Below are 23,226 nucleotides of genomic sequence, written 5' to 3' on the forward strand. Positions count from 1 at the left end.
AGAGTGTAGTGTGATTAGTTTGTTTTTCCGCTACTAGAGGTAGCCCGGCCGTTGGTCGAGTTCATTGATTGTTTTATGAAATATTTTATTCGTAACATCCATCGAAATGAAGAACAGCAGACGATCACAGTAACTGAATTTTAACTTTGTCCTCGAGATTTAATGCAAAATAAACAATTACAAAATGTTTCTTTATTTGCATTATTGCATAGTTTCAATGAATAATGTCTATACAATCCCGAGGTGGTTGAATCGAGGCTTGGCATCTTCCAGTCTGTGAGCGCCTGGACGCATGCGCACACATCATGATCAGACTTCCTCAAGAGTCACATGGCGTTGTAGGTCCCGGATGTTAGCTTTGAATGTCCCACTAGAATATGTAAGACTTTTCAAGATGAAGAAACTCTGCCCTGGGCAGAACATGGGCCCATCACGAAACGAGATTATTTACCATTTATACCGCTCGCACTACGGCTCGGCTATGTAACTTGACTACCTAGGTACATACACTAATCCCCATAACTTAACCCCACTTTCCTATGTGCACAGGCTTTTTAGAATTTTTACACAGGTCATGCAAAATGAACCAAAACGATTTAAAATAGCGTTAGTTTCTCATACACAGCGATGCTCGGGCTGTCCGTCAGCTTAGCTAGGTTAACTTAAGATTGCAGAACATCTACCTTTTAAATATTTATTTATACATTTACTTTAACATAACAAAAAGAAAGACGAGAACAAAATGAATTTGACGACATAGATTTTCTTCGTTGGTGTTGTTTCTATATAATATTCATGACGATGACCTTGGTATTTGACCTCTTTGACTTATCACAAATGATGTCGTCTGGTATTGCAGTGTATTATAGGAAAGAGTTGACAGACCAATTCCAAATGCGTCTATTATATATCAAGAACCTGAATTCATCACCACCAGATACCGAAAGTTCCTTTCTCGGTCGAAAATTGTACAGTTTGCGTCATACACTTGAAGGTAAGGCTTCGTCAACTCAGTCCATTCTACATTGTACCATTGTAAAAATTACTTGCAGCATTTGTGAATGAATACTATACGTGTAAAATATAAAAACGGCTTTAAATATGACATAAATAACAATAATTCAACGTTTTTGAATGTTTCTTGGCCGCAATAGGCGCTGAATGTCGTTCCAAGAGTGATTTAGTCTGGAAGACTTCATAACATGTAGATACGCGACTTTTCAGCAGTCATCTGCAAATAGAAGAAATCATAATAAATACAATGTCATTGCTTACACATGTTACACTTTGCACCATGAACACGATAAGTAGAATGTCTCTTCACCGTCTCCACAATCAAGCCATTCAAATATCTTATATAAAACATGGGATGTTTAAACTCTGAAGAAATGAGAAATCTAAAACAGATTCCCATCGCTGTTGTAACCCATCATGCCTTCTACCAATTTAAGGTAGAATATCAAACGATGTGGTTTCAATGGACGCGCTTTGCCTTGCTTTACCCCCAATAAGGCAGCATTCGCACAAGGTCAACGGCGACACATACGGAAACATGGGGAAAACATGAGTCATGACAAGCATTTAGCCCGGCGCATCCTTAACTTCCGTTTCACTTTATACTCTAGGCTATCACTTTTACGCGGTGTATGTTCTGTCCACCTACGCAGCGATGCTAAAATCATAGGCAATGAAGATACCACAGCTATGTCATCAAAGGTTACTTACGTTGGCTTGTTTAATTTCTGATAGTTCTGCGGTATTCTCTAGTGACGGACACCGATCGCCCTGGGCCTCCTCCCCTGCGGATGGTCACGCTGCGCTCGGCCATATCTGCTCTGTGCTCAGCCTCGTCCAATAGAGCCTGGGCCTTGCGGTATTTGTTCATCGTGATGGCAGTAACCTCTTCCTGCAAGTGCAAGGATAATACAGATAAAAAAGAACAGCAACAAGGATCATATCCAACTGTCTGGCGCTGATTCTGTAATGCATCGTTCCCTTACACAACGCCGGCGCCGCCCCCGTGAAAAAAAGGTTGGCGATCTCCCGACTGTCTCCTGTCTCGTCGGATTACCAGACAAGGATCCGGTTGCTCACTAGACGTTACAGTTGGTGTTAACTTCTATTGTAAATGAAATTCATTGAAGAAGATAACGCTTTATAGTTAAGCTAACGATCTCCAATGCCGATTGAACAACTGAGTTTAAACGACATGTTGATGAGTTAACTAGGATGGGATATCCTATCGAACCACGCCCTACGAGGCGACTTCTCCATCCAGCCTGCAGCAAAAGCAGCGTATACTGAGTAATTGTACACTCCGGACGCATTGGACCAGCCTCGTCTTGTCGCCCGAGCACGATCAGGATGACGAAATGGACTGCATGGAAAACATGGACTACGTAATTGGCGCTTAGATTTAGCCCCGAGAGAAGAGTTTGGACTCCCTCACTCCGTGAAGCTTGCCGCTGCACGTCGTTGACAGGCCATGTAACGCTTCTGGCCAGGCCAGACTACGAGGAAGCTCGGGAACTTACACATTCTTCAATCTGCCTCTTGTACGATTTTGCCTTTAGTTGTGTTTTGTCGAGGAGATCCTGTAGCTCGGCAATGACACGAGTGTTCTCCTCATACTGTACAAGGTACTCCTTGAGCTGGCGGTCGTACTTCCTAGCGTTGGCAGCGGCCTCGCGATGACGGCGCTGCTCAGCTTCCAGTTCAGCTTCCAGTTCACGTACCTGAAATAAAAATAGCAAAGTTTTCATTAAAACTTGATTACCGGTTTGAGGGTAAACTTAGTCCCCCTTGAAAGGTCGTCATGTCAGTATATCAATGACGTATAAGCTGTAAAGGGAATTATCGAGACCAACTGGAGAATATCTTATGTGAACGAGATATTAGACTGGCCATACCAGATACATGCCAGTTGGTCTCGATAATTCCGTTGCTGACGTTTCTGCTGACATGAGATGACTCCATCAAATTTTCTTGTCTTGTCATTCTGAAGAAAGGCATTCTTTTGACACTTTGCCTGACAAGATACTTAGTACATGGTTATTAGCTACCGAGGGAATACATCTGGGAGTTACCCTTTGCGCAAATCTTGTCTGCGTAATCGGGAAAGCTTCTGATGGTATTATGGCATAATCCTAACGCCACGACCGGCGCCCTGGCCTATCGAGTTCCTGGATGGTGGTTGGATTGAAACAATACCTCAACCGGGATGGAACTCACCCTATTTTGGAGCTTGGCAATAATTCTCTTTCCTTCCTTCAGAGCGAATTGCTCAGCCTCCTCAAGCCTGATTGTGATCTCACGGATCTCAATCTCAAGCTTCTTCCTCAGGGACTCAGCATTCTTGTAGTTCTCCTGCTCCTGCCTGAGCTCCTCGCTCAGCCTGGCCACCTCATTGGCGAGGTGCTGGGCCCTGTCTTCAGCGGCCCTCTGGGCATTGATGGCATCGTCAAGGTCAACCTGCATGCCGGCAATGTCACCTTCCATGCGGCGCTTGTCGTTGGAGAGTCCCTGCACAATGATGGTGAGCTCACTGACGCGGGTGGAGGCCTCGGCAAGTTCTCCTTCGGCGTTCTTGCGGCCTCTCTCAGCCTGAAAGGAACAGCATATTTAGTTATTACTCAATGACCAACGAAGGAAGCAACACAACATGGTTTATCGACGATGTTGAAATTCATATTCTTTTTTGCTTTCGGCAGGTAAGACCACCTTGTAGTTAACAAGACACGCCTTGCATTGCTACTAAAAGGCCGTGGCCACAGCTCTATCGTCTCTATCATCTATCGTCAGAAATACTCGGGTCGGATATATTTACTTACGGCTTCGAGTAGTGACCTGATGTCGTCAATCTCGGTCTGCAGGGCGATGCGGCGCCTCTCACTCTGAGCAAGCTCGGTCCTGGCGATTTCATGTCCGTGACGCTCCTCCTCAAGGGCAACTTCGACCTCCTACAACAGAAAGAAATGAACGGGCGTGTTAAAAGCGAACTTTAACTTGCCGGGCTACGGCATGATCCGGCATGGTTTGTCATTGTCTTTATTCTCCCTCTTATGGTTTTCACTGGGATTTTGACAGGCGATTTTCAACAGCCTCGATTTCCTCCTTCGTAATAAAAAATTGATATTTTTTAACGCGATTTAAGTATTTGCTGAAGAATTCTATGTCCAAATGATTTAGGTTTTGCTATTAAAGAACCGAATGACGATTATATTGACGGTATTGTACTGCCTTTGATTATCAATCAGTTTGAAGTATCAAAAGATAGAATGTGCTAGATTTCTATGAATTCTCCATTCATTCTAATCCGGCTATTGCAAATACATGTACCTTGAGTCTCTGCATATAGTGTTTGACTTGCTTGTTGAGATCTGCATTAGCCTTGTTGAGGGAGTCGACCTGGAGCTCCAACTCGTGGATGGTCACTTCGAACTTCTTCTTCAGTCGGTTGAGATCGCTCTTATACTTGGCTTCCATGTCGCTAATCTGGATATTCAGTTGTTCAATTGTCCTCTGGCTGTTTCTCCTGCAAATAGGGTTTGTAGCAATCTGTTCAGTTGTAAGCCCGCAGACGACAACGTACCAGCATAATCACTGTGACACGACGCTATAGATTGGTAAAATTTGATCAACTTAACACTTTAAATCGAGCTTTTTTATTTACATGTAACACAAATGTAACTTTAAAAAGCCTACCGGTGTATCGTCTAAACCCGAAAATAGTCTTCAACGTAGCATAACCGACTGTATTTTGCACCAGAGTCTTTCTTATTGAAAGACTCGATTTGCACTAACAACAGAGGTTCTTTTTAAGTGGTAAGCTTACACTATGATACTTCCCTGAGTTACTTTCTTAAATAATCACCAACCAGGTCAGTTTCACGACCTTCTTACTCTAAATGGTCGTTGTAGTCTGTAAATCTCTCTACGTGCACTTACTTAATGGCTTCAAGTTCATCTTCCTTCTCCCTGAGTCTACGTGCACTTACTTAATGGCTTCAAGTTCATCTTCCTTCTCCCTGAGTCTACTTGCACTTACTTAATGGCTTCAAGTTCATCTTCCTTCTCCCTGAGTCTACTTGCACTTACTTAATGGCTTCAAGTTCATCTTCCTTCTCCCTCAGTCTACTTGCACTTACTTAATGGCTTCAAGTTCATCTTCCTTCTCCCTGAGTCTACTTGCACTTACTTAATGGCTTCAAGTTCATCTTCCTTCTCCCTCAGTCTACTTGCACTTACTTAATGGCTTCAAGTTCATCTTCCTTCTCCCTGAGTCTACTTGCACTTACTTAATGGCTTCAAGTTCATCTTCCTTCTCCCTGAGTCTACTTGCACTTACTTAATGGCTTCAAGTTCATCTTCCTTCTCCCTGAGTCTACGTGCACTTACTTAATGGCTTCAAGTTCATCTTCCTTCTCCCTGAGTCTACGTGCACTTACTTAATGGCTTCAAGTTCATCTTCCTTCTCCCTGAGTCTACTTGCACTTACTTAATGGCTTCAAGTTCATCTTCCTTCTCCCTGAGTCTACTTGCACTTACTTAATGGCTTCAAGTTCATCTTCCTTCTCCCTGAGTCTACTTGCACTTACTTAATGGCTTCAAGTTCATCTTCCTTCTCCCTGAGTCTACTTGCACTTACTTAATGGCTTCAAGTTCATCTTCCTTCTCCCTGAGTCTACTTGCACTTACTTAATGGCTTCAAGTTCATCTTCCTTCTCCCTGAGTCTACTTGCACTTACTTAATTGCTTCAAGTTCATCTTCCTTCTCCCTGAGTCTACGTGCACTTACTTAATGGCTTCAAGTTCATCTTCCTTCTCCCTGAGTCTACTTGCACTTACTTAATGGCTTCAAGTTCATCTTCCTTCTCCCTGAGTCTAGTTGCACTTACTTAATGGCTTCAAGTTCATCTTCCTTCTCCCTGAGTCTTGTGTTGAATTCAACCTTCAGCTGCTCCAAAGCATTGGTGGCGCTGTGAAGGCGGTTTTCAACGTCCCTCAGGTTGTCTTCAGCATCGGCAAGTGCCTTGGCCAACTGATCCCTCTCAGCCTCAAGGGCGATCTTGAGGCCGCTAAGCTCGTTGAGCTGGCGGTTGGCGTCACGCAGGCCGTCCTTGGCTTCCCGAAGAGCCTCTGAAAGATAATATCAACAGGTTAGCAGCTTGTAGCTTTGAATTCAATACCGGTGTAATGTTTTTGAGTGTTTCTGTTTTTGAGTGTTTCCCCTCATTGTTTGGGAACGCTAAAAAATAGATTGACGAGTTTTTCTGTGTATCCCCCCTATTGAAAAGTCATGGTCTCTCTAGCTGCCTATTGTTTGGAAACACTGAAACATGGGGAACAACCACAGATGTTACACCGGTGTAACCTCTATTGTTGTTCCCCATTTTTTCAATTGAGTGTTATCCATCAATAGGGAGTTAGAGAGACCATGTCTTTTCGATATCGGGTAACACAGAAAAACGTGTCAATCTATCTCTCAGACGTCCCCATAAAACACATGACCCAGAGAGCGGGCTCAAAAGCTCGGGTCACTCCCGACGTCGAATCTTTTTCTTGCTGCCAATGACAGTCCTCCTTACATGGCCCGAACTCACCCGAAAGTTGTCTGTTCTCTCTCTCGAGTGCGTCCTTCTTCTCCGTGACTTCGGTGATGGTGATCTTGAGCTTGTAGTTCTCCTGGGCAAGATTGCCGTTCTCCGACCTCAGCAGGGCAACTTCCGCGGACACCTCGTCATATCGCCTCTGCATCTCGGCAAGGGCACTCTCGGCTCCCTTCAGCTTCTTCGCTAGGTCAGCATTGGCGGCGGTTACCTACGAAAGAGCGATGTATGGCCTTAAACTGACGACCTAACTCAGCGACCGAGCTTTCTTCCAGATAAATTCAAGAAAGGTTAGCAAAAACTTTGCTGGCTCCCTATTCAAATTTAAATGAAACGTATACATGTACATGCATTTTCTGAAGCAGTCTAAAAAATTCCTTGAGGAAAATGGCCACGTTTTCTCAACTTTAACAATTTAAAGACCCCTTCCCCTCTGATAGGACTTAGGCTACTCACATTTTCTAGTTCAATGGTGAGATCCTTGATTTCGATGGTGAGTTTAGATTTCATTTTTTCAAGACTGTTGTTCTTGGATCGGAGTTGGTCACAATCACTCTCAAGTTCCGCGATACGGGCAGAAAGGCGGCGTCTAAAGGTGAAAGGAGATAATATTGAAAAAAAGCGTCGTGGGTGAGGTAACTGCTTAAATTATTGGAAGTGACTATTTGGCAAGCCGCTCGCCGAACAGGCATCTTTTTTTGTCCTGTTTGGAGAGCCGCTTGCCAAACAGCACTAAAAAGCCACCCTGTTCGGCCAGCAGGGCTTGCCAAACAGGTAAAAAATCTACCCTGTTTGGCGAGCTGGAGACTTTACTTTAATATTAATGAGTTCGGCTGTCCATTCAGGACAAGAAAAAGTCGCTGTTTGGTAAGCCGGGCTTGCCAAGTACTCACTTCCTAAAGTAAAGTCTCCAGCTCGCCAAACAGGGTAGATTTTTTACCTGTTTGGCAAGCCCGGCTGGCCAACCAGGGTGGCTTTTTAGTGCTGTTTGGCAAGCGGCTCTCCAAACAGGACAAAAAAAGATGCCTGTTCGGCGAGCGGCTTGCCAAATAGTCCCGGCCTAAATTAAAACAGAACCTCTGCCGTCGTGGGAAGAGCATTGATCCAGTATCGATCACTGCCTGAATAAGTTTAGGGTGAATCAAGGTCGCTGTGTTACCTCTTGGAGCTAAGGTTACAACCTATAATATGACATTAAAACCTCAAAAATGCTTTGCATGGTATAATCATATTGGTATGATATCAAAAGAAATGTTCTTATTTGTAAAAGCTGTTAGCCATGAAATCTTGAAATGATCTTTTCACGAAATTTTCATACCGTGACAATTCCATGCTTCTCTTAGAAAGAAAGGTTTTGCAGCTTTTGAAAAACCTTCAACTTATGGTTTTTGGGCCAAAACAAATATACACCCTATAGAGGTATTTTAGCAAAGTTCACAATCTCACAAACTATTTTGGGGTTTTCATCTTACCAAAAATTCTCTTCGGGGTGCACGTTTGTCTTGGCCGATAAACCCTTTATTTCTGAGAGTGTGGCTTATGCAACACTCGCACACTGACTGACCTGGCCTCCTCGAGTTCTTCAGTGCGTGCCATGAGCTCCCTCTCGTACTTGGACTTCAAGCCCTGGAGGTCGGCGTTCAGTTTGCTGATCTGGTTACGGAGAAGGCCATTGGCCTCGGACTCTTCTTCATAACGGGCATTCAGGTTGTCGTAATCACCCTGGACGGCGGAGAGCTGGATGCTCAAGCTGTTGCGTTGCTGCAATGGAAGAACGTGAATTTGAAGCTGGGTAAATGTATACAACGCAAAACCTTTCTATTTAACGTTACTGAATAAAAATAAAAGGTTTACGAGGACAGCTTATCATAACCAATGAAAGAATGATCGTGGTGCGCTGTGCCACTCTGCACCGTTGCTTGTAAAATGTGTTAAAGGTTGACCATGGGTACTACCATTTTGGCGAGAACTTAAATTGCTTAAGGATTTCAAGTTTTACATGTAGCCAAAATGTGCCTATGGTCCACCCGCAAGGCAATTTGCAGTTTGCTTTTTCAGCTGAATGCTTGCAAACTAGATTGACCTGTCGTCAGCTGTGTCCCATATTCTCTTCCAATGGTGCCGCGTGAGGAGTGTAGATTACCGCCGACAATGACGCTTGCAAGACATGGCCACCTTCCCCAAATGATCACTTCCGTCATTGGACAATTTTGGACCAAGAGCTACCCTCTTCAATGCGCACAGAAACTTGGAAGCATGACCATGACCATGTGCATGTGTATGTATTTTAAGACCTACCCTGGTCTCCTCATCGAGGGATCGCTTGAGGTCATCCACGGTGCCCTGGAGGCCAGATCGCTGCTTGTGGAGGGTGACCAAAGTGCTGTCCAACTCCTGCACCTGCCTCTGGAGCTCGAAGTTCTCCTGTGTGACGCGGGCCTTGAGGGCGTTCAGGTCGTTGACTTGCTTGGTGAGGTCGTCCACCTGTTGCTTGAAGCGGGCGAGTTGGGCGTCCATACCGTCAGCCCTGCTCTCAGCTGTAGCCTTAAAATGTTAAAACATGAAATCTTTGAATTACGCGCATGGGGCTAAGCTTATTCGGTACCGATCGAGTACCATGCTTACGGAGGACAACGCATGAACCTGGTATTTGAGTCACAACAGCGTTACAAGGGTCTTCCTGAAAGCGCTTTACGACAACCACAAATCCTAACTGACATCACGGCGAGCGAGAGTATCGAATCAGCTCGACCCTGGTTGATCAAGTAGTGAGGATACCGGGGTTCGAACCCATGGCTCCTTGATTTAAGTCAGATCCCTGCACCTACCTTTCCCTTGAGGGCACCATCGAGCTGTGAAGACAAGTTGTCGATTTCGATAATAAGGGTGGAACGCTCCTTCTCTGATCTGAAAAAATTCAACAAAATAGTGATGATGATGATGGTATGGTGAGATTATTGGCCGAAGACCCGAACTGTCGAGGTACTGTTTTTATAATCTCCCTCACATTTCAAAGGAATTGAGGCCATTAGAGGCATATGCCGCCGACATGGGTCCAAATGGCCTCGAAGATCTGCCTTAGGTCTATCTTTATCTCATTATCTTTGGAGCTACGTTTCCTCGTGTGGGTGCAAATGGTCTCTGAGAGGATTTTAGATCTTTTTACAACGGATCGTGGATTTCATGAGGTTCTTTTTGTGACGATTATTCCGACCAATCAGCTCGTCGAAAATCTGCATTTGCAAAAGCTGAAGTTTGGAATTGAGGGGGAGGATCAGGAGTTCTGATGAATTTCGAATTCAGACAAACTTGTTTAAAATTCCTTTACCAGATCTTTGCACAATCGCTTACTTGTTTTTCGCTCTCTGTAGAGCCTCGATCTGTTCTGATTGTTCGTTGATGGTGTTCTGGTATCTCTTCCTCATGGATGACTCGCTGAGCTCAATCTGCGAGTTGGCTGCATCCAGATCCTTCCTCAGTTTGGTGATCTCAATCTCCCTCTTCTTCGTGATCTCAACCTAATAATGTAGGTAATGGGTAAACATTTGAAGACGTATGTGGAAGTCTTGGGATACTAGGGAGTTTTCGCAAAGGCCCCGAAATCCAAACGTGAAGGCCTATCCCATTGTTCGACATATCAGGAGATCGAGCAATGGAATAGGCGTTCATGTTGGCGTTTCGGGGGTTTGCGAAAACTCCCTATTGTCTTTGTTTTTGGGCCGATAAAGAAAGCTCAATATTTCTGTGCCAAGGAGTTCCAAGAAACCTAAATGACATAATGACAGTCTTTTTAAGGTACCGTTGTTATGAATTGCCGAGTTCCTTGCTAAATTCGCAGATAACAATTGCCAGTTGACCGAACTATTCTGCTGTCATTTTAAGGTGGACGTGATTCAGTGCGCCGAGTATAGATCTCGAACGACAGTGTAAATACGTGTTCATACCGGCAAAACACAGCGGAGTAATATTGATTTCATTATTCTATTCTTCTAGTGAATCTTCATCCATAGGATGATGGAGAAGTATTTATACATTCGTCTCAGGAAAGTTTTCTTTGCAAACGATTTTGAGGGCCGAAACCAAATGAAACTTAGCCCAGACTATTAGCGCAGCAAGTGCGAAATGAAAGAAAAGATAAGAAATAACATATAGTCTAGGTGTAATGATTACACCCATGATGGTGATCAAAACTTGAAAATAAAAACATTAAACTAGAGACAGCACATACAATGTATTTAAACTACTATACGCGTATCAACATCAATCGTAGCGTAACACGAATAAAGTAACGGAACATAATTGTTTAAACTAAGAGGAAAATAGTGTCCAGAGAATATAAGACAAATTTCTTGTCCTGAACCCGTGTTTTTATATGATTATCAGTTGGTTCATGTATCCTGACGCCCAGTGCTTTGTATCAAATCATACTTCTTTTCTCAAAGTGGAGAACGAAGTGATGTCAAAAATCTTGGGGTCAAAATTATACCAGGTTCGTTGAAACATCCAAATTGGCCACATAACGAATTCAAAATCTTGGTACTTATGTACTTGTAGGTATGATTTTGATATGTCGTGAAAATTGATCATACACGGTATCACCAAGAATTAATGAAGATGGGTGTCTATCAATTCTTATTACGCACATATTACAGTAACCTCACGAAAAAAAAGATACAGGAATAAAACAAAGAAACAATGAAAATAACTCAATATAAAGACGGCAACAAAAGAAGAAGATATTACATGTACATGTACGTTGATTTACCAACATAAACACGATGCTTAAATACTGTCGGAATATTTTGGAGCGCACTTAACTGTCGTTTCAAAAGTTGTTGTCAAAAGTTAATTACTGTCACCGATGGCAGCTGACGGCTGATGGCAGCTTGCAAGTTATACATGTAGGCTTTTCCAGAAGTACTGGGCCAATTTCTTCAATGTTTGGTTTTTCTCATAAATCCAACTAGGCTGGTTACTCGAATGTGAAATGTATGTCAAACTCTTTCGTGAAAACTGAAAAACTTTACAATTTTAAGTGCGCTCAAAAAGGTTCCTGTGTTTAGATACGAAGCTATATTGAGGAGTGGTCTTAGCCGGCATTACGCATTAAAATGTTCGCACAGTAAGTTCATCAAGAAGTTCGTTTTACCAAAGATCGCGCAATTTAGAAATTTTCACTGGCCAAATATTTTCTGGTCTCATCGATGTATCGAGCTGGTCAATTGATTGCAAAGGCGAAGCCGAATGATATATGATGGTCAACTTGGTGACGCCAATGCGTTGTTTATCGAATTCGAACATTTGGCATCGCAAAACTATGTGCATAATATACACACACATGTAGAGTATTCAAAATCGGTCTTAGATGGGTGAAATTAGAGTATAAATATCAAGGATTTAACGCTTAATGCCAGCAGTTATCGCAAATAATGATGATAATGTTGCAACATAGATAAAATAATGAACAAGCAGTTCTATTCTAGACATAACCGAGTGAGTTCAGAAAAACTATCCAATCAGATAATAAGCATGTTACAATTTGCTTTCTTTTATTTGATTCAATGTACGATTGGGATGGGCGTCAACCCGGTGTGACAGCGGATATAGTCCCCCTGGAGTCATAGTCCGGTAGCATTGTATTTGACCAATTAAGCAGCATGATCTATTGTACCGCTAACCCTAACCAAAACATTTAGCAACGCGGGCTATTGTTTCACGGACTATCAGCCCTAGGACTACTATCCCCGCCACACCGGTAATATCTGGTTCTGAGGGAAAGAGTTAATTGATACTGTTTCTTGCTGTACTCTTCCATGTATTTACAAGTACACGTTTATTTCAATGCGTCCTTTCTTACTAGGCTTTAATTTCAGATTTTAAAACACCTTGCTACAATGAACCACAGTTTACAGTGTACAAGTATAATGCGCTCGCGCCTACAGTACCTCGTTTTCACAAGCACAACCGCTAGTGTGTAAGGTGTCGTTTTGCCCAATAACTCGGCTGGCGCCTCGATTTTGGCTTGCATTTTAGCTCCAACCTCGCTGTGTTTGATGAAACAACCAATATTTTCAGTTCGGTATCAAATCCTTTAACAAGAAGGAGGAATTGGGAATTCGCGAGGAATTGGCAATGATCGAGCGAAAGATTTGAGTCTATTGTGCTTATTTTTCTACTTAAATCTCCGTCTGTTCTTATGTACTGTCATGCTCTTCAAATGATTGGATAGTTCGAAATCGAGTGTGTCTCCCTGGCGAACAGGACCTCATGATATGACGTGATTGATACTCCGGCCACGACGAATCGGGAGACACATCGAAATACCTACCGCGACGGAACTACGTGCTAATATTGGTATCTCGACCTTGCTTCGGTTTCAAATGCAGATGCACTGGTGAATTTCTTTTTTGTTCTCACATATGAATCCTATCGAATATAATATACGCTGATGAAATTCTTTTTTTGTGCGTAAATCATATCGAATAAAGTCTGATTGTTTATGCGGAAATGCCGACATGTGTTCACCTTTCGTTACAGACCGCAGAACTAGCCTAACGGGACCCAGTGCAAAAGCCAAACCATGTATATTTAGTGTTTCACTCATAAGAAGGAACCTGAATTGGATATGCGAGCGAAAGATTTGTCTTCCTTACCGCTCTCCGCAAGGGACCTATCACCTTTTTCCTAGGAGAGCATAGGAAATCGATTTTTCTGCATTTGAAACCGAGGCAAAGTCACTCTCAGCACGAGGCACGCTTCCGAACTCACTGTATGATGCGACGAAGAGTCGAGCTCGTCACATCGGTCATTGACGGCGTCGTTTGCAATCTGTAATTCTGTTGCCAATTTCTCTGCCTGAAATAACCAATCACAGCCATGATTAAAAAAACATCAACAACCAATCACAGGTCACATACAACTTACATGTGTGAACGTTGATCCGCCGATCTCCTCAATTTGGTCATTCAGGGCGTCAATGTGAATTTGATATTCTGCATTTAGTTTTTCTGCCTGAAATTAGCCAATTATATGTCGGTTTATCTGTGATTGGTTAGTGGCGTGCTTACGCAGTGGAACACCCGTTAGGAGGCGATGGTAGCAAGCCACACAGATATAGGATTAGAAAAAAAATCTAACAGGAACAGATACGATGTGTGATGGGGCACCGGCAATGCTGGGATATGAAAGTTAACAAATGATCCGAAATCGTGTGGAGAGATGAACCAAGGATTTATGACCGCATGGGTAGGTTGGAATCGCTGGGTGGATCACACGTGTTAATAAACTGCTGAAATGAGTGCGTATGTACAAGCACTTGGTTTCGTTGCAGAATTATATGAATATGTACCAAAGGTACATGAAAAAGCCTCCATACCCTTTTCCACCATAACCAAAATTGACTTTCGTTTCTTTTTTGTCTGTCTACACTTCATACTATCATAATATCATGTCTATCGTTTATCATCATATCTTTTTGCTTAAGTATTTGACACTAGTTTCAGCACTCAGCACCAGGCACAAATATGCGTGGAAACCCACAATTTCACGCCTACGCACACTAAAGGCTCCGGGAGGAAGGCCCGTCTAAATATGGCCGACCCCGCGCAAGTACTAAGTAATACAGGTGCGCCTCAGCAGCCCGGTATCTCCAGGCTCGTTGAGAGACCACGGTAGCGGGATATGCCTATCTATAACGGCGAGAACAGGTATATATCACATAGATATGAGGAATGTGAGGCTCGAACACTTTAGTGGTGGAACATCAACATGAGAGTGAGAGAAATAGGAGACGAATTTAACGATTTTGAAGGAAACGTGCAGAGGAGATAGGCCTCTTCAGTACCCTATAAGATCAAACAAATATGCATCCCAAAGAGGTCTTAAGCAGGCCTTTTTAGTACGTATCTGACATAATCTCAGGTGTTTTTTCATTTCCCGACCTGACAGTCGTAAATTGGCATTTGTAATTTGCTTGTACGGGAACTGATCGTATAGGGGTCCATAGACTTTTAGAATTCGTACTTTCAACGTTCATTAGGGTTGTGAAACTCGCCAAATGATAGCGCCGGTGCATATAGCACGCAGGCATGCATTTCAAGACGTATAAGTAGTTATTATACATGTTGGCATCCGTATTATTGCCGTCAATATTATTGGCACATCTCCGGTCAGCGTTGCAGGATTGCCGTCAATAAGACACGACAGGTTTAGCACCCTAACACACCAGTCACGCAGGGGTCACTCTATCGAATCACAGTAGGTCGGGCCTCATGACTGGGATCAAACCCAGGAGCGGTAGTATAGGTATGTACCACACGAATACATACTTTCTGTGATGTCGATATTTAGAGTGCTCCTGTGCAAAGAAAACCCGTTTTTTATGAGACTGGGAAAGCTTCATGCAAAAATATAAATGATTTAACAAACTTGCGCCAAATCCGGTTTCATCTAACAATGGTTTTTTACGGAATCTACCGGAACTTGGTAATGAATTTCGGGGTCAGGGGAAATGAAAATGGCTACTTTCATGAAAATTATGAACTGATATTGATTGACGTGCATGTAGTGTCTAAGACAAGTTGCATTTACTACTATAAATTAAAATTGTAGCTCGAACAGTGCCTGGTCGTATTACTACACAACCGGAAGCGAGATGGTCCGCAGAAGCAAAGCGCAAAATACGATATTGGTTTTAAGATCTTTTAAGACCTTGCTTATGGCAAGAATATCAAACACTATTCTTAGCACTGATATTTGAAAAAAAATGTAGGAAAGCAGTAGAAATTATTACCGGCTATAATCAAAGGTCCCACAACTCTATAATTTGATTATACTTTCCACAGGCTTATGATTTGTTCACCGGCCACGCGAGGCCATACTTAATACGTACCCTGATCCTGGCCTCCCGTTCGAAATCCAGGGCATCCTCAAGCTCTCTGACTCGGATCTGTAACGAGACGAATGGAATTTTAGTTCGACCGTAAACTGATGCGACCGAAGAAGCATCCAGGTTAAAACCTAAGAGCAGGGGTATTGTTGTAGTAAGACGACATATCACGTTGATTGTGTGTACCTATGTGCATTTGTGTGCATTTGATGCGAAAGTAATTTGTTCCCGTACAGGAATTCCGGAAGCGTAATTTGGGGTGCTGGAGGTGGTGTCCAGCTACACTCTTAGAAACAAAGGTTTTTTATCTTTTGAAAAACCTTTAAGGTTTCTCGGCCAACACATATATCTACCCCGGCAGAGGTTTTTCGGGAAAATTAAAAAAATCTATAATACTTTGTGAGATTCCAGAAAACCTCATCAATTTTTTCTTCTTTAGCTGAAAAACCTCCCCGGGATGAATATTCGTGTTGGCCGAAAACCCATTGAAGGTTTTCCAAAGGCTAAATACAAAGCCACGTTTGCGAAAACAAGCAGACGGACTATTTCTTTGACCTGCCTCGGCTTTAGATTTACCCCAAAGTGGAAGGCGTATGAAATGAGTCAGAGAATGTTATAAAATATATCATTACATTACTAGAGGGAGAGTATTTCTGATGCGTTTGTTAACCTTCAGAAGACTTCATTACGACACTGGATTGCTTCTGAAAGCGAGATTATCCAGAAAGCATTCCAGGCTAGGAATTCATACACATTTTCTATAAAACCTTGCAAATTCTACCCACGTGGCGTGATTTATATCATAGATGCCGTGTTTATCTTTCTTTGGAAGTATATTTACTATATATACCTAGAACATAATTACCTGAAGGTAGTTGCCAAGATATGGCCAGCAGGGAAAATAGCTGCAACATGTTTACACTGGTTACAGACACAAAGTTAGAAAAATTCTTCAGGCAAACTATATGTTATGGTAGCGTGATATGTGGTACCACATGCTATAATGATTCACTCCTAAAAAAGGGAATTTTAGAGATATTGGAGTTTTTGGTTTACTGTACATTCGCATTTACACGTTTACTAATGTACAGAAAATGCATGTATAACTTTTTCTTGATTTCTCGCCGTAAAACCTGCTTAACGTACATGTTTCGCTAGGTTTACGATCATGTGGTGAACTTGCTGGGAAATCAACGGACTGAAACGCCCGTTGAAACCTTAGACGACTGGTTACTCAAGCTGAAACTCAATGACATCTACTAGGGAATCTGATTTTCCATGGTTCTTTATTTATAGCACGATTTGATATTCTTGCTAATAGCAGAAACTCAGTGGAGTCGCCACCAGTTTCTCCTCATAGGCATACCAGTGCTTAGTAATGAAAATGGTAATCGCTTACACCGTACCGATGATAACTAACATGTTCACGGAATTCCGTATGGCATAAAGTCGTGCAATATTGCTTCTATCCGTACATATTATATTATGTTCAATGGCAAAATGTTTTTTTTACATGGATGCATCATCTTTGGCAACATTTTTCTGGCGCTTCGGGGAAAGTATTTCATGTTTACTCAGCTAGCATTGCCCAGAGCCCACCACCTCCCGGTCGGTATCTCGAACCATATCGCAGGTAGCTACAGCCAGAGTTCATGTTGCTTTTACCTATGCCTTCAAGAATGTGGTAGACACTGTATATACATGTATGTTTATCATCCCATCTTTTTTTCCTTAGTTCAGCCTACACAAACCCGGTATCTCAAATGATGCCCAGAACCTTAACATTTTTGAACTTGTGACCAAAGTTTTTTCCTGCTTGTGGCTTGTATTGAGGTGATCGTCACTAAAGTTCCCGGCACCCTAAACCTTGTCAAATTTATCAACGAAGCCCAATCCAATACCTTGTAAAATACAAGGTGGCATTTACATATCACTTTTCAATTGTGTTTTCATGTTTAGTGATAGATGTAGGTATCCAAATGGAATTGACAACATGCAGAAATCAACTTTTTTTGCAGATTTTGTGACAGTTTCATCAAACGCTTGGGTTAGGGTGCCGTGAACTAGAGTTTCCATTGGAAACTTCTCTCTTTATGAACCATTCCAAAACGTCTCTTAGACGACATATCATATGAATACGTTTCGCCATTTTTTAAACGAACTTCTTTGGCCACCATCACAATGTTTCCTATATCGTTTGAAATATCTTTCAGTGTTTTTTTATGAAGCCTTCTCACCAATATATATCTCAGTTTAGCAAATCGTATTTTAACCATCTCACCTGTCCAAACAATTGGGTTTTCCTTGAACTATCAACTGACAACTCCGCATTCCAAGCAACAAGTACTGCCAAGTGTGCCAGCGCATAGCCAGACTGATAAAGGAAGAAGGAATGCGCCAGCACATCACCGCTCTTGGAATTCAGGGAGTAAAAAGTTAAAGACTGGTAGAGAGAATGTCTACAGAATGATAACCTGTTACGCCTACCAAATCTCACCCGCTGATTTATAGGCATAGAGTCAAACTTCCATTCAAACCGTAGTTTGTGGACTGCGAAAATGTACACTAGGTGCCTCTTCCCTACCCCAGTATTTCCTTCAAGAATAGGTATAGGCGAAAAATTCTTATATTGTGAAGAAAGCACGTGAGAGCCAAATCACGGTTATCTAGTGAGGAGCCAGGAGTCAGTTGAGAGACTAAATAAAAATTTCCAAAGCGAACAATGTTGGGATAGAAAACAGGCCCGATTGCTGAGAGGTTGCGCGGATGATTCCGAACCTTTTTCATTTTTTCATTTTTTCTTATTGTTCTTGTTCTTGTTTTCATACCATTTATTCATTCATTCATTCATTCATTCATTCATTCATTCATTCATTCATTCATTCATTCATTCATTCATTCATTCATTCATTCATTCATTCATTCATTTTATATCTATATTATATTCATTATCATTTCTATCTTGAGGAAACCTGTGCACAAACTCTTTAAAACTGATGTACACAGTGGTGGACTTCAAGCGCGGAGGGGCCACTCGGGGGATAGTTCGAATCGGCGACTGAAATTTTCGAGGCTATATGTAACAGCAGTGTATGACCGACCTTCCTGCACTAGCATTTTCAGTCTCAATTTGTTGTAGTAACCTTATGCACATTATTCTTAAGTTGTCTTTTCTCTATCGCCGATCTAATTCAGAAATGTTACCGTTGAGAGAATCCCAGAGAAGCGCTAGTGGCTGTGTATACCTATCCTAAAATGCTTTGCTACATGAATCATACCATCTTTATACCATCCATGGAGGCTTTCAAAGCAACCATTTGCTGGCGTTCTTCCCTGTAGACATCGTAGTTTAAAAATAGAAGCTGATTAACTAGACTGTCGGCAATGCCAGTCGAGTTGAATTCGCATTTCAGTTCAGTGAAGAGCTTGGTTCAAAGTAAAATTTTGACTGGTTTCGAATCCGGTCTCTTCAAAATGTTATACCTCCAGGTAATTCTGCCAGCTATTCTGAAGAAGTTCCCCAAAAAATGTTGTCTTCAATATTCATCATGTTACCAGGCTAAGATACGAGCAGGTTGGTTTGGTACTTCCCGATAATTTCCGACTGCTATCTGCACTATACATGTAATTGATTTTGCTGCAGCGTGTACATATATCGTAGGTGCAATATGAAACTACCTGCGCGAAGGTTCGCGAAACTGATATCCACTTTTATTCTCGAAGTGAACTATCAAGCTGATACACGCCTTCCTTTTTTTCACTGGACCAACATGCTAACAATGGAAATGAATGTAGCTTACACCTCATTTATTTCTGTGTCTGTTTCATTATCACTACGATAAGATAAAAAGAACAAAACGGGTTCGAAGGTAACACAAAAATGCTCTTGTTGCACCGATGTAAGCTCATTTCTTTTTACTTGCTACAAAATCGAGCAAAAAGGATGGCAAAATCATGACGCAATGCCCACATTGCCGATCCGTAGAAATCGGTGTCACTAAACCTTTGTCCATCCAAATTGAACATGTTGAATGTCTTTGAACAGCCATATGCATATTTTTATATCTTAACGGTTCCTCTACCCTTAGTGTTCAACAACAGGTAGGCTAGCTCATGCTTGAGTTATTTTTGTTGTGGTGCTATTTCTAGGTTCGCGGAGTAATCGTAGAAGTGTGCGCACCTGAATGACTACCTTAACAGGTTAGACACAGGCCTATACTGCACTGCACTTCTGGATGTACAGTTTCTTCTGATAGCAAAGGACTAGAGTCGAGTTTTTTTAGTGGGTGAAAAAATACATGTCAATGTCTTATCTCATAGAGAGGCAAGCGCCATGTATACTCCAGCTTCACCGAGACCACTTCATGAATAACTAAGAAATCGACACTCCCTTAGAAATGAAGGTTATTCAGCTTTTAAAAACCTTTTGTTTTTCGGCCATCACATATACATGTGTACTACCCGTGGAGCAACGTGAAGATGCCTTAGAGGGTTTTTCTCAATCTCAAAATTTTCATTTTACCGAAAACCTCCACGGGGTGCAAATTACATGTATTTGTGTTTCCCCTACATAAATCTTTGATAATTTTTCAGATACTCAAAAACTTGTATTTCTTAGAGTGTAAGAAAGAACAAGCCGGAACGTAATATGTATTGAGCTGACAGCTGGGTGTCAACTGGGACATCATCACATGTAGCTTTATAAATAATATTTGGCGATATAATGTAAAGTAGGAAAAAACAAACATTCGAAAATAATGATGCCTTCTCCAACTGCATTGAAATACGACTGATATGAACCGATGAAGAAGCTATTCTTTCGACACATTAAACAATATATAATCTGGTTATCTGGTTATAGAAGTTTATACCTATCGTTGGTATCCAGTGCGCTAACGTTAGGACAACTTATTTTCAATATGTTGCGTTGAAGTTGGTTGTCGATAAGAAGCCTTACTGTACCACTCGAAGCAGTATGGTTCCAACAGGTAGGCAGGCATAAGTCACAAAGTACCATATTGAAACATCCTTATACATCATGCGTTTGCTGGGATATTCATTACAACTACTGACTTCTCCGACGGCGGAGTGTGCCATTAAATAGGGAGTTTTCGCAAGGTCCCACCGCCAACGTCAACCAATCGTTCGATACCCCGATCACGGCACTGAACAATGAAGCAGGCGTTGGCGCTGGCGTTTCGGGGACTTCGCAAAAGCCCCCATCATTGATAAGAACTTTTTCTACGGATATTTCGTTGTTTGCCATTGTAAAGATGTTCAAAACAGTTTAAACCTCATTGATTTGTATCCAGACGATGATTCATATATAAAGCAAGACATTTTAAGAAAGGTATACACAGCGGGTACTCTCGCTTCTTTGAACAAGATAATTCATAAAAATTCATATAGATGCGATGCCATTTAGGGGGAAATTTAGGTCACCATGGCCTTCTTTGTTTCCCGTGTATGCAGTTTTATTGTTTGTCTTCTATTTCATTTATATTTTGTAAAGGTATAAAAGGTATGACTTTGGCGAGATAGACCCGAATTTAGCTGCATATAAATGCTTTAGTATCTCACTGCGCGCCAATAGACTGTCAGAGAACGACATGTAGAGATCGCATAAAAGAAGATGATCTTTATAGAATCTTGATGGCCACCCTTTCATCACGATTCTATAATTCGTATATCATATTCTATAACTTATACATTACACTTTTTATAACATGCTCGAGTCTAAATTGATGGTAGGTATCTAAGCAGTAACGCGTTGCCTTTCTAAGCCACCTCTAACAAGGTCGACGTACAAAATGGCGTTCTTATGTCTACCTGTAGCTCTCAACTTGGCGGCCACTATTTTGCTGAAACGGAAGTTTAAACGTTCTTAATACTGCGAAGTGGGAGTGGGACATATCACTGTACTTCTGATATTGGCAAATAATTTGTCTTGTTCTACTTTTTGCTTTTTGAGCTGTCTTAAGTTTTTGAAAATATTGAAGTTTTGAAGATGTTGAAAGAGTGTCGAAACTGACTGATGAAACAAGTACATGTATTAAGAAAATCATTTAATTATCATTTTGTAGTTTGTATACAATAAATCAAATCATTCCTCATGAATCATCTTGTTATGTAAGATATTAGTACACGTTTAACATACAGTCATTGTACATGTTTACATTATGCAACTAAGTTAGCTTAAAGTCTATAAAGTGCATGTTTGATACGTTCCAGATCAAACAAATATCAATCCAGGATAGCAGTATGTCAAGGCCCACTCCAGTCGACGAGTTGTGTATAAATATCCATCTTGAAAATATTCTGAGAATGCGCTCAATACAAAGTGATGTATTCAGTAGTGGTTGGGAGGAGTTTACTGAGCTGTTTCAACGCATGATGAATAGTATAGGCCGTTTTGTTCATTTTCAATTTTTTTTGGTAATAAGTAAGGTTCGTTGCAGTATAAACACACTCATATCATAACTTAATACACCCTTTCAAATCCTTTCGAAAACAATAATTTGAAATCATTTTTTCTTGAAGTGTAAGTACAATGTAAAAAGGCATATTGTAATTTTATCAATACTCACCATTACGGCATTTACTTAACGTGGTAAGCATCTGGTTACAATGTACATGATAATTCGCTTGTGATTAACATAATCTGATCAGAATTAGTTTGACAATTTCATCACATTTGTACGTTTAGCAGTATTGAGATAAAAGTAACGTTAAACCAACATCTGATTGTGCAGGCTTTTTAGGAGATAATGATGCAATTGAAATATAAACCGCAATACATTTTGCCACCAATTGAATTAGAATTCGTTGATCACCAAGTGTAGCTGTGATTCTGACGAAGATAAAGTGGTTAATTGAATGGATATTCGATTGCTGCAAGAGCAGTGAGGCATACTACTTGTATGTGAAGGATTTGGTCGCAAATATGCATGTACGTGGATACCCCGGGCGTGCACATGACAACGGGAAAAGGTCCGAACGCCGACTCGAAGTTAGTGCAGCTACCCGCAGGTCTGATCACATCCTGACCAGATCTGACCATGGACTCGAGAGGAATTCCAATTAAAAGAAAGTTCCTTCCCATGTTACCTCTTCATTGCCTTTGCTATGAATACTGTACGCCATGGTTCTGCCAGGTGGGCGTGGCCACCCGCATCCAGAAATAAACCACTGGAACTTTTAATCCAAAATTAGAACATATCCATAAGAAATGTAGTCCAGTGTGCTGCACGTCTTTTGATTTAATGACCATGAGCCGAATAAGGGCAAATATCAAATATTATCCTTGGATGTTACATGTATGTATTGTATATCAAAGACAAATTTGTATAATCCAGGTTGAGTCAGTGTCAATCTAAGATGGCTGCCACACATGTGCATTCAAGTACACATCCCTATGTAAAAGCACAAGGGGCAACCATTTTACCAGCAAATATTAGCATCACATGTAATATTGATACAAATGCATATCAGACGCACAGGCAATTTGGTCAATTAAGGGAGAAATGGGTTGTTCTTTCTTACCTCAAGTCTGTTGGACATAGTTGGTGACATGCCCCTGAAGACCTGATAATTCCGCGTAATCTTCACATGACTTTCGCTATCCATTTTGGCAACGTTTGCTGGGTCCGAATGAAAGAGACGAAAGGAGCTTATGGATCCCTACAAAGTGCACGCCGCTGATGACTCGAGGCAGACTGACCTACCCATTCT

At 41.6% G+C, this 23,226-nt stretch overlaps 1 protein-coding gene across 2 annotated transcripts; it reads right to left on the reverse strand.

The window, feature by feature from the left end:
* Positions 1-129: 129 nt before the first annotated feature.
* LOC135493217 (paramyosin-like) lies at positions 130-23,226 on the reverse strand. 2 transcript variants are annotated; one of them, XM_064780319.1, is made up of 16 exons: positions 23,038-23,226; positions 15,499-15,555; positions 13,377-13,463; positions 9,960-10,126; positions 9,437-9,515; positions 8,907-9,152; positions 8,173-8,369; positions 7,065-7,197; positions 6,603-6,819; positions 5,898-6,138; positions 4,339-4,534; positions 3,831-3,959; positions 3,232-3,603; positions 2,535-2,735; positions 1,726-1,906; positions 130-1,231 (listed from the first exon to the last, which is right to left on the reverse strand). In XM_064780319.1, the coding sequence occupies exons 1-15, from the start codon at positions 23,119-23,121 to the stop codon at positions 1,736-1,738; spliced, it is 2,577 nt and encodes an 858-aa protein (XP_064636389.1). In that variant the 5' UTR covers positions 23,122-23,226; the 3' UTR covers positions 130-1,231; positions 1,726-1,735. The 2 variants fall into 2 exon arrangements, with proteins under 2 accessions (XP_064636389.1, XP_064636388.1); XM_064780318.1 differs by lacking the exon at positions 13,377-13,463 and adding an exon at positions 13,533-13,619.

The sequence above is a fragment of the Lineus longissimus genome, chromosome 9 (genome assembly GCF_910592395.1).
Source record: "Lineus longissimus chromosome 9, tnLinLong1.2, whole genome shotgun sequence".
NCBI lineage: Eukaryota > Metazoa > Nemertea > Pilidiophora > Heteronemertea > Lineidae > Lineus > Lineus longissimus.